Source organism: Perna viridis, chromosome 3 (genome assembly GCF_037379345.1).
Source record: "Perna viridis isolate PV_CMFRI_1.1 ecotype Kerala chromosome 3, ASM3737934v1, whole genome shotgun sequence".
NCBI lineage: Eukaryota > Metazoa > Mollusca > Bivalvia > Mytilida > Mytilidae > Perna > Perna viridis.
Window position 1 is genome coordinate 45,444,978 of NC_142447.1, and position 11,749 is coordinate 45,456,726.

At 32.5% G+C, this 11,749-nt stretch overlaps 1 protein-coding gene across 3 annotated transcripts; it reads right to left on the reverse strand.

Moving 5' to 3' along the window:
• Positions 1-788: 788 nt before the first annotated feature.
• LOC148622467 (MAM and LDL-receptor class A domain-containing protein 1-like) lies at positions 789-9,484 on the reverse strand. Of its 3 annotated transcripts, none has more exons than XM_088572426.1 (11): positions 9,230-9,484; positions 8,342-8,503; positions 7,771-8,027; positions 6,827-6,899; positions 6,434-6,628; positions 5,059-5,321; positions 4,651-4,729; positions 3,960-4,274; positions 3,067-3,320; positions 1,889-2,606; positions 789-886 (listed from the first exon to the last, which is right to left on the reverse strand). In XM_088572426.1, the coding sequence occupies exons 1-10, from the start codon at positions 9,273-9,275 to the stop codon at positions 2,478-2,480; spliced, it is 1,773 nt and encodes a 590-aa protein (XP_088428552.1). In that variant the 5' UTR covers positions 9,276-9,484; the 3' UTR covers positions 789-886; positions 1,889-2,477. The 3 variants fall into 3 exon arrangements, with proteins under 3 accessions (XP_088428552.1, XP_088428551.1, XP_088428550.1); XM_088572425.1 differs by having other exon boundaries at positions 800-886; positions 1,828-2,606; XM_088572424.1 differs by having other exon boundaries at positions 813-886; positions 1,780-2,606.
• Between the last annotated feature and the right edge of the window lie 2,265 nt (positions 9,485-11,749).

An 11,749-nucleotide genomic window follows, 5' to 3' on the forward strand; every position in this document is an offset into this window, starting at 1 on the left:
AAATCAACGGTGTCTTTATTTTCATAAAAGTGGTAACTGAATTTACCCGAGGAAAATAGCAATATTCCGGAGTTGACAAGTGTTAAATATATTGCATATGTAATACGAAAGCCGCCCTAATATGGTGAGATATGTGTTGACTCGAAATAAAAACAATTCATTGATGGGGCTTTAAAAAAAAAGTGAAATGCGTGACCTTGTCCAGATTTTCTTCTCCATTGAAATTTAAAAAATTAGTAAATCATAATAAGTCTACAAACTGCTATTGCTTTTAAATTGTTAGCTAACTTACTGTTTAGTTTTATATTTTTGAACGTTTTCTTATACTTAATATCCCATGAGTGGCCTTAGGGGAAATGACGAAAGCTGTGTAGTACAAACGTCTATGGTAGGGTAGAAAATAGTATGCGAGACCAAAGTCCTTCATGTATATGTATTTACAATGTTTATATATTTTAGTCGCAATATGGATGGTTCTTCACGTATCTAACCCTCATATGTGTCCCAAAGTAGCCATCAACTGTCTCGAAAGTAAAGTATTTGTCATGTGGCACAAAAAAAACGGAATTTTGACTGCTCAACGAACACTTGTCTAACTCATTTGAATATATTCTCCTTATACTGTTATTTTTTTTTAAATTAGGTCAGTGATATTTTTTTCTGATATTTAAGGAGTTGTTGACTAAATATTTGTACAAAAGTAAGGATTTCCATTAATTTAGGGCGACTTTTTTTAGTTTTGTATTTTATTTGATTCTATCTCAAATATAACAGAAATAAGAATTACTAAAACAAATTATTTCTCAGCAATATTTGTCTTTTATTTCTTTATTTTTAAATTTAATCAATTGTTAGTCGAAATAGGCACTGATCCCCCTAGAAACATCTGAAATAAGAAAAAATAAAATTTTACTATTTTTTACAGTTATGTCAATTTAATTTTTTGCTCCTTTTATAAAAAGTAATTACTGTTTTTTTTTGTTTTTTTTTCATACATATATATTTTTATATATCGCGCTAGAACTCTAACAAATAGACGTCTGGAACAGGGTTATGTTGCTACAAGATTGAAGTCATCTCTACAGAAGTTCTATGGTCGTCATCATGAACTCGTGGATCGTTATGGTGTATCCATCTGCACCATGAAAACTGATTTATTCAACGGGTCATAGTTTGCCTTTCCTCGTTTGTCTACCCCGGACTTGACTTTTTATGAGCAACTCGACGGGGACGCTTACTTCCGGTGCACCTGGTCCATGCTCCCAGTTTTTAGTGGAGCCCGAGTTGCTCATTTGCTTTTGTTACTTTGTATGTATGATTTTAGTTACTTTATGTTCTTTGTTGTGTATGTCTTTTCCCATGTCGGGTCTTTGTTCCTGGATTACATTCTTTTGATTACCTCTATAACCTTGGTTCCCTTGATTACTCTTTTCAGACTTGTGTAAAAAAGTTGAATAGAATATCTAAAAAACATTAAATGTATGAGGCTGACGACAAAAAAATAATTACGCTGAATTAATCAACATCAACCATCACTGCATATATGAATAAAAACGAAGCTTATCTTTTATGATAAAGACATCGATAATTTTTTTTTGATAAAAAGACTACTGAAATTATTGGAAAAGCATATTAAAGGATGATAACAATTAAACTACTTTTGAAAGGTAAGTTAGAAAATAATTGTAAACAAAAACTTATAAACATGATAAAAAGATAAACATTTATTTATATGTTTAATATGAGTAATACGTGAATCACGTTACAAGATACACGTACTGCAAAAATTTCAATTTGCCGACACTTGTTCGTGTCAAAATAACTTGCCAGTAGAATCGATATTTCCTTATATTAAACTCCGTTGCTAAATGAAGTTGTTCTCGGTTACCTATGCGTCTTTTAATCACGGTCCTCTTCCTTTTACCTTCATTTCTCGTGGATTATCACATGTAAAATTATAAGTCGAGATTAGATGATTGCATTGTGGGTACATAATTCCGAGGTGTAAATACAACAATTTTAAGAGTAATATTTAAAAGTCAATATAATAAATTTGTTTTGTTGTTTTTTTTAATTAACACCGTCGTTGCTATCAAAATGATGTACATATTGATTTTCATTATTTTCAAATGAATAAAAGCGTAACCAACTTCAATACATTTTTCATCGTAAGATTCGTTGAAACCAAGACGTTCGTTGCTCAAGAATATTAAGTGTTTACTCACCAAATCTCCAATAAAACAGCGCGATAAGCGGAGTTGAATAAAAACGAAACTGATGATGATCATGATGATGAAAATGATGATGATGATGATGATGATTATATTATTAAACAAAACATACTTCTTATAAGGAATATTTACATATAAATTAAAATAAATATGTTGGATTGGAATTTTTTTCATGAAATTTATAGTATCTAAAATTTAATAATAAAATAAGTTGACAATAACAAGATTTTAAATAAATAAATATTTTTATTCACATGTGAAACTATCATGAAAATTATTAAGTGCCAAATACAAACCTTTGCCTTTTCCATAGACATGTATGTCATCAATTCCCACGAAGGAAATACTTGTCGTCTTGTCACCTAGAAAAGCAAGCTGTGAAAAAAAAATAGATATATTTTGCACCACTGCTGAATCTCTAGTCACTATGTTATGGATTTGTAAGATAGTGATGTGATACAGTGTCCCATTCTGAATTGGTAGATTATTGATGATTTAAATATAACTTATTTGTTTCTTTCTGAAATTAAAAAAGCGAAACACGGTACACCAGGTTCGTATTTCCAAGTTTAGTAGAGTTCGGGCAGCTTATTTTTTTCCTTAGTTTCTTTGTGTATCAATTAAATTAATGTGTGTTATTTATTGAGTGTGTTTTTCTTTGCTTATTCTTTGTTTCCTAATCATGCATCCTAAACTAATTGCTTTAAAATAAACAAAAATAACTTTCTGGAAATGAAACATGATAAGACTGCATGACAAAATACTACTTTTATAAAAATCGTACATGGGCATAAAAAAATCATTGCTTCAGTTTCATAAAACAAAACCAGCATACTTTATATTTGCTGTTATAGTTGACTAAAAGAGATTCTTTGGTCCACATTCCGTGGTTTTGTGATCCAGATTTCTTCCAAATCGTTGTTTTTCCTCCGTTTGATGATTCTACCTCCATTTTCAGATTTGACGAAAAAGATGGCATACTGTACCAGAATTCAACACAAATTGCATCTTGGTTTATTAACGGGGATTTTAGTATTGCTTCTCCAGTTTTTATCTGATATGTTGAAAGATTTAGTGCTAGATAGTCGCCTAAAAATCAAATATTTTTTTTATTAATACAACTTTGTTCGGTCTTATAGAAAACTGTTTCTCCATGATTACATATAAGTTAGCTTGAATATTTGGCAGTTCTCTGTTTTCATTTATTCAAAGAACGAAATTTATTTTTTGTCCGTTTTGTTGTCTAGCCTTTGTCTTCAGATCATGAAATTTCTGTTCAAAGTTTCAATAGTGATCTCTTACAATCAATTAATCATGAATGATGGTTTAGAGAAACATCGATAAAAACACATCTTCAGAATTTTGTAAAATTCACGCTTTTTGTACATCGCAAATGTTCTTATTAAAAAAATAAACTCAGACAATAAAAATCTAGATTTCTTCGTGTCTACTGTAAGAAATGTGCATTTTTATTCTAGGCGGACAATTGACTTATGACTTGGTTTTTACCTCCTAGAAATTAAATAGTCATATCTTGAAGCAGTGCAAGTAAATAGTCATGAACTGCTTTGCAAATATAGATTTTCTAATTAAGGCTGAGATCTATAATTAAATTTATTTTAAATTTGTGTATATTTAATTACAGGCCTATTATTAAGTTTATGTACAATGATAATTTCATTTAAGTGAAAAAAAAAACGCTTTGCTAATAAAATTGTTTTACTTTACCATCACTTGTATTTCTTGCAGGTATTTTGGCCAGCCATCCACCATATTGCTTATTTTTAATCTCCCAATCTATATTGATATCTGTCTGTGTGTAATTACAAAAAGAGTTGGTGAAGTCACAAGACAGTTCTGGAATGAAGCTGGTGTATACCGGATGACAGGAGGTGGCGCTTTTGAACGACAAGCCCGGAAGCTGAGTTGTAGGTGGTTGTGTTGTTGTTCCTTTTGTGGTTGTAGTAGGTTGTGTCGTTGTTGTTGCAGTCGTCACAGTAGTAGTAGTTGTTGATGAGGTAGTTGTCGGATGAAAATCTTTACCTGACAAATTTACATCAGTTTAGTCGTTGTGTGCTTTTTCAATTGCGTCAAAAGAATTGTTTCAGTAGTTTCCACGTATAAGAAGAACTGAATTACATATTAGTTAACAAACACTTGCAATACAAAAGCGTTTATTATATGTTTTTTTTTTCTACAGACTTACTGACTTAAACAGCAAAGGCAGAAAACATTGGAAAAGTATAAAAGAGTAATCAAGGGAACCAAGGTTATAGCAGTAATCAAAAGAATGTAATCCAGGAACAAATACCAGACATGGAAAACAGATATACACAACAAAGAACATAAAGTAACTAAAATCATACATACAAAGTAACAAAAGTTATTATACTGTTATGTGTGCAGTATAGACACTTACATGTTCCTGTCTCCAAATTAACATCGTCAACAGCTATGATACATGCTGGCTCTCCAGTACATGCACCTTCTAAAACAACCTATAAAACGTTTTGATTTAAGTTTAAAAACATAGCTTTAACTTTGGCGATTCTAACGAGGATTACAATTTTGAATGTCGATCCATTTACTTCTTCATCTAGGATAGCTTCTTCTCTTTTTCCATTTGACTTTTGTGATTGTTTACTTTCCATGTGTAGATTTCAAAGCAAAAAAAAATAAATATCATTAATCGGGTAAATAAAAATTGAATACACCTTTAACGAACACAAAAAAAAACATTCGAATCGAATATTTCTGTTCATTCATTTTCTTTACAAAATATAAAAGTCAGGTTTATAAAAACCTGTATACATATTATATTTGTTACCTGTTGCAGGTCATGTGAAGGATAAATCTGCACTGAACCATGCTTCCATATACGTCCCTGATACCCTGTCTTTTGCCAAAGAAGCATATCAATTCCAGTGTTGATATCCTTGGTGAAGACTTTAATATACCCACTGGTGCTGCTTGGGAGATTGTATGAAAAGGTCAAACATGTCATGTTTTGAGGTCGTATCAGCGGAAGACTCAGGGTGGATTTATCTCCAATCATCGAATGCTTCCCAGAAACTACAGCCAGAAACTCCCCTGATAAAGTAAAATATGGTGAGTTAATAATTACTACTCTTTCTATGCATTTTTTTTTCATACTAACTGTGTCTTCTATGGTAATGTACAAATGAAGTAGGTTACATCTTCTGTTCTGTACATTGAACTATGCTGACTTAATCAAATAGCACTCCAGCTAAGAATCATGCAAAATGTGATACATGGTTGGAAAGCCTACATATTTTTATTTTTGATATCTTGTTTAAAATGCCATAGTAAACAGAAAATAACATTTTGTATAGAATGCACTGCAGAATTCAAATTAAGGGAGATAACTCGGTAAATGACACTCAAATACAGTAGAATCTATCGGATTTTCAATGTTGATTATCTCCTTAGAGCAGGTAAATTTGAATGAATAATTACTCATTTCATAATATTGACCCATAAAACTGGCATTTTATACACGCATAATGGCAGCAAGCAGTGTTCTTACACTCTGTGTAATGCAAGGTTAACCCTTTTTCTCGTTCTATGTTACAACGTCAACCCTTTACAATATAAGATACAGACTTACAGTTAACAGTTATGTCGTTCTCCTTCATGTCAACGTATGTTACACCGTCCATTCTGTACAATACAAGATACCGACTTACCGTTATCATTTATGTTTTTCCTTTATGTTGCCCCCTTTATGTAGCCCTATGTTACACTGTCCACCTTTTACAATATAAGATACAGACTTATACTTAACATTTATATTGTTCCTAATATGTCGCTCAATGTTACACTGTCTACACTTTAAAATATAAGATACAAACTTACCGTTATCAGTGTGTTGTCACCTTTATGTCGCTCAATGTTACACTGTCTTCCCTTTAGACTTAACGTTACCAGTGCGTTGTCACCTTTATGTCGTTCTAAGTTACACTGCCCTCCCTTTAGACTTAACGTTACCAGTGTGTTGTCACCTTTATGTCGTTCCAAGTTACATTGCCCTCCCTTTAGACTTAACGTTACCAGTGTGTTGTCACCTTTATGTCGTTCTATGTTATACCATTCCCCTTGTGCCGCTCTATAATACACCTTCCCATACGTCGCTCTATGTTACACCGTCCATCTCGTACAATACAAGATAGATGTAGACTTACCATTCCCAGTTGTGTTGTCCCCAGTGATGTAAGTTACATTGTCTACTGAGATAAATCCTTTCTGCACAGTCCATGATACAGATGAGTATTTATTTTTAATATCAAAGCCACAGTTTCCACTGTCAAACGTGCAATGTACGGGAAGTGATAGAGGCAACCGCTGTAGTTGAGGTCTTGTAGGTTGTGGTCCTGTATCTTGAAAGAGATTAAATAAGTTCAAGGCTAACTATAGATGCGAAAACAAATTGCAGTTTTTATAAGTACAGTTGTATTTGCATTCACCTATCTTTATTCTCATATCTCAAAGAAGAAACAGTAATTATCAAAACATTGACATAATTTTATTTTCCAAAATCTATTTTTCATTTGAAGGTCTTGGCTTCAGTTTATTACCTGGTATAATTAATATGTCGTCTATTGCCAAATCACCACCAAAGTGAAGTTTGCTAGTGCCTTCAAATTGTATCTACAAAAAAACAAATCTTTCGTAGCGTATGAAAATTGTGATATCTTATACATCTTGTGAGTATATGTGTTTTCCTCAGCAAATTATCTCCAGGCCATCGAGTTGCAATTTATTTCTGATTTTGATAAAATTGTAAACTTTTGGAAATTCCTACCTGTTTGTGGTGGTTATGTATATTTAGGTAGAATTCCGACTTTATTGTTTGAAATTCCAATTTAAAAGTCGACTATTCGAAAAAAAATAAAAATAAAACAGTGACCCTAATGAACTTCCGTACTTTATTAGGGCGCAATTATCTCGAAGTCAAGTGGGTAACCTGTTTTTATCATTAAATTTCTAGAGTATGTTCATTCAATATAGTCTTTGAGTGAAAAAACTAGGAAAATCTATATACTAGTAATATTAAGTATGGTACACTTTAATTATATTGTCAAATAATACACTAATCAAATGCGGTCAAGGTGCGTGGAAGAAGACACAAGTTGAAAAAAGCTGTTTGATAAAGAGGGCACATTTGCCTCGCGAACGACTCCATTACTAGCATCATTAAAGCAGGCCCAGTCGTGTTATACAACTACTAGTACACAGTGAATGTCAATTGTCATGTGATTTGAAATGCAATACTGTCAGGCACTCACCGACTATTCTCCTGATAACTTACAAACACGATTTAGTTTTTTTTGTGTGTTTTTCATTATATATTATATAGTCCATATGATAATGTTATCATGTTTATATTCAAAGTCTAAAAAACATAGTTTCGATATCACACGTATATGCTCTGATCACGAAATCATATAGTCCAACAACAAACACCTTTCAGATAAATCTGAACTATTTAATTCATTTTCCACTGTTTATGATATTATACCATATAATTTCCTTTGGTTAAAGGTACTGATGCCTCTTGCCATCCAGCGCCTTGCCTTGCCTCTCTATACCAGATTCGTCTCCGGACATTATTTTCAACAACAAAAACTGCCAAATGCCCGATACCGTTACCATTCATATGGTACCAAAATGAGATCTTCTTTTGGTCAAATGTCTCACTTGGACTTTGGATAATGGCTGTGCATGTTGAATTCATAGAATGACGACCCAGAACAACTGCATATAGTCCACTTGATGCTGTAGTAATGATGTATACACAAGATAATACGTATATTTAAGTGCATAAATATTTTGTTTCTTTTAACTAGGTTAGATTTTTCGTACGTTGTTGTAGTTTCTTTGTACAAAGTTAGATTTGTTTGGTTGTTGTTGGCTTTCTAGGGGATTTTATTTGTTTAGCTGATTTCATGTTGGTTATAGTTTTTGTTGTTGTTGATTTATTTTTCAGTTATTGTTTAGTTTTTTGTCGGTGTTCGTTTGGTTATTGGTAGTTTTATTTCTATGATTCTATGAGGGCTTTATTTAAAAGTGGACGATGTTATCATACTAACAGTTTGTGGTGTGGTCTGCATCAGGTCCAGATGTCCTGTCCCACGATTTCCCGTAACCAATTGTCCAGTTAAAACAATTCTGTCTTTCATTTGCCCAGTTACACCATCCCATGTCAAAGTTGCAATCCATCGATGATGTACCATGCCCATGGTGTAACAACACTAAAAATAAAGCAACTTATCAACAACACGAAGACCCAGACGAACCCGAATACTATCATCGGAAAATTTATTAAGAATGGCTCTAATAATGCTTTTTGACATCCAAAATTGTCAATAATGACGTGAACCATTTTATGATTGCAGATGATACGCAGCTTCATTTGCATCACTACAAAGATAAGAATTGAGAGAAAGATCATGTATTTAATATTTGATTTCTAGCAAGAACATATTACATAATAATGAATAACCATATGAATAAATGACATTACAAGATGCAAACGTGCCCCACTCAATATAAAGTGGTTTGTTAAATGTACCTATTGACATCCATAAAAAAGTGGGGAATATCCATTTATAAATAAAAATTTAAAATACAAAAAAGCCACGTTAATGCACAAGAACTTGGGGCACGGATGGTTTCGACCACCTCCTTTTTCTCGAGAACCAAAATTTCCGTCATATTCGTTAATATGATAAAAATCGACTGGGGTAATCTGGCAACTTATCATTGTCATTCATTAAACATGTCGTAATCTGGTTTCCATTAATGCTGATACTCGTAATTTATTTTTGTTTTGTTTGTTTTGTTTTGTTTTTTTTTATTTTTTATTTTTTTTATTTATTTATTTATTTTTTTTTTGGTTTAACAACTTAACATGGACATGAATAAAGTGTAATTACGCCTCTTCTTCATAAAATCCAGGATACGCCCCTGTCTCTTACCTGCAATCAACAAAATTTCAAGATTCACCTTCCAATGCGACACCATCTTTGTAAGATCTAGAACCAGGTTATGAAACGTCACTACTGCGTTAAAAACCAGACAACTTGAATCAATGGAACTGTTACGTTTAGACTCAACAAAGAAACAGTCGAACACAGTCGACAAACTACTCTAGTAACTGACCGGATAAATTAAACATTGTCCATCGTCTGGTGAGGTGAGTATATATAAATTATATAATCTCTCATATCTGACATATCTAAATAATTGTCTGATTGTCGTGTGATCTTTGAAAAACTTTAGCTTACAAAAAAAATCATTCATAGTGTGTCGATTTATAGACAACCCTGCTAATCCACACCAAATTATCTTTTTATAAAAAAAAATAAAGTAAAACGATAAATTACCGGTACTTCATCGGGCAATAAAATGGGTTTAACTTAATCACAAATTAATTACAATAAAATCGTCTGATTTTATTGTAATTAATTAACCCTTCTATTGTGATTGAGAAGCACTAGTGCATTCGTTGATTAACTTTAAATTAATGAATCTTACAGCACATGAATTCAAACCAAAGGTAATGGCAAGTTGTCACATATTTTCTGAAGCCTAGCTTAACTAACAATATCGTATCAGGAAACTAACTATGCATTTTTTTTTATTTTGATATATAAAAAAAACATAAAGGATTGAGATGAACACTGCCAATAAACGGGCTGTTTTTAAAGGAAGTGTTTAGCTGTACTAACAATATCGCACCGTTTGTAAGGGAAACTTAAGACTTTTTTTACGTCTTTTCCTTCGCTCATTCCATTTTATACACTTTTTATATCAGTTCAAACATTGACTAACTGATATTTTCACAATTATTTCAGCGGTCAAAACTAAAACAAGAGGCTGCCAGGAGCCTGAATCGCTCACCTGCATGGTTATTTTATTTTATTTATTTTTGTCTTTCAAGGGCAGTTACTCTATGACAAGAAGTTGTCCGACAATTTTGACTAAAAAAGACTTGGTAGGACCCATCACATCAATTGAAAGTTTCTTTCTTCAAGATATCGGCTGAAAACTGCTAAAACATAATTTTTCGCCTTTAAATGACAATAACTCTAACAAGGAGTCTCGGTAAACTTTCGTAGGCCTTATCATAAAGATAATTTCAGCAAATGAAAGTTCCTTTTCTATCATGATTTTCAAGATATGGCTGAAAACTGTAAAAAAACGTCTTTTTACACCATTCAAGGGCAACAACTCTAACAAGGAGTAATAGAAAAACTCCTGACTAACCCCTTTGTTCTATCTTTAGTAACAGCGGCCATGTTTATCGAGGGATCAAAAATCCCCACATTAGTTCTATGCAGAATACCCTAAGGAATATTCATACTAAATATGGCGTCACAAAACAAATGACCAAAGATAGATCTCATCATGCTGAACACATTTAATCCTTTCAGAATTTAGTTAAACCTAACGTACTAGGAGATATATAAAACTTTTGCCCGACTCCTTTGTTCTATTTTTAGTAAGGGGCCATGTTTTTTTCGGCGGATCAAAAATCCCCACACCTGTTCTATGCAGAATACTCTGAGGAACATTTATACCAAGTTTGGTTCTGATTGGACGATTAAGTTTTAGAGAAGAAGAGTTTAGAAAAATTGTTACCGACGACAGACGACGATGACGGACGCTATGTGATGGCAATAGATCGCATGGCCCTATGGGCCAGGTGAGCTAAAAAGAATACCCACGCTATCCTATGGCATAAAAGAAGACACAAAATCCTGAAATTTCATGTAATGTAATCCATAACTTTTTCTAGTTTGAACAAGATAATAGGTTCCTAATTTGAATTAACAGCAAAGTCCTGGTAAGCTGACCATCTAGAAAAAAATCCTAGAAATAGACCAGTGATCTAAAATAACTATTCTTTTTGCGTTTCACTTAAAATTGACGTGTAGGGGTAGATGTTTAAGAAAAAACTATATATGTGAATGTCGAAGTACTTAATAAAAGTCCAATTGAAACCACGATAAAATTAAAAACTAAAAGAAATATGCCCTTACGTATCTGATGCCCCAAAGGGAGCATCAAACAGCTAGGACCTGGATGTAGTGCTATGTCGTAAGATTCAATCCCAAAACAATAAATTATACTGAATCTTCAGCATTTACATAAGAACTGTCAATTCAAAATGAAAATCATCCTTATAAAGGAAAATCAAACTTGATGCGTCTAAGAATTAAGAAACCTTAAAAAACAAAATAATTCCAATGAAGGGTAAATATGAAAATGTACGTTACTCTTTAAAAAAAAACAACAAAACCGTAATGACAAACAGTATGTTGATGTGCAACCAAAACAAAAACATAGTAACATATCAAGTTAAAGCTGCCAAAGTTCATATCGTTCACTGAAAGATTGCTGTCATATTTTTGATAAAAATAAATGAGACATGGATAGCTGTAAACAAATGTTTAAGCCTTAAAAGCTGGAAAATAAAGAAGTGCATACATGCG

Excerpts from the sequence above, each read along its gene's own strand:
- LOC148622467 (XM_088572426.1), bottom strand. The coding sequence starts at position 9,275 with ATGGTGTCGCATTGGAAGGTGAATCTTGAAATTTTGTTGATTGCAG. Across the intron at positions 8,504-9,229 it reads TGAAATTTTGTTGATTGCAG|TGTTGTTACACCATGGGCAT; the intron begins GTAAGAGACAGG and ends CTTTATTTTTAG. Across the intron at positions 4,275-4,650 it reads TAATTTGGAGACAGGAACAT|GTAAAGATTTTCATCCGACA; the intron begins GTAAGTGTCTAT and ends TAAATTTGTCAG.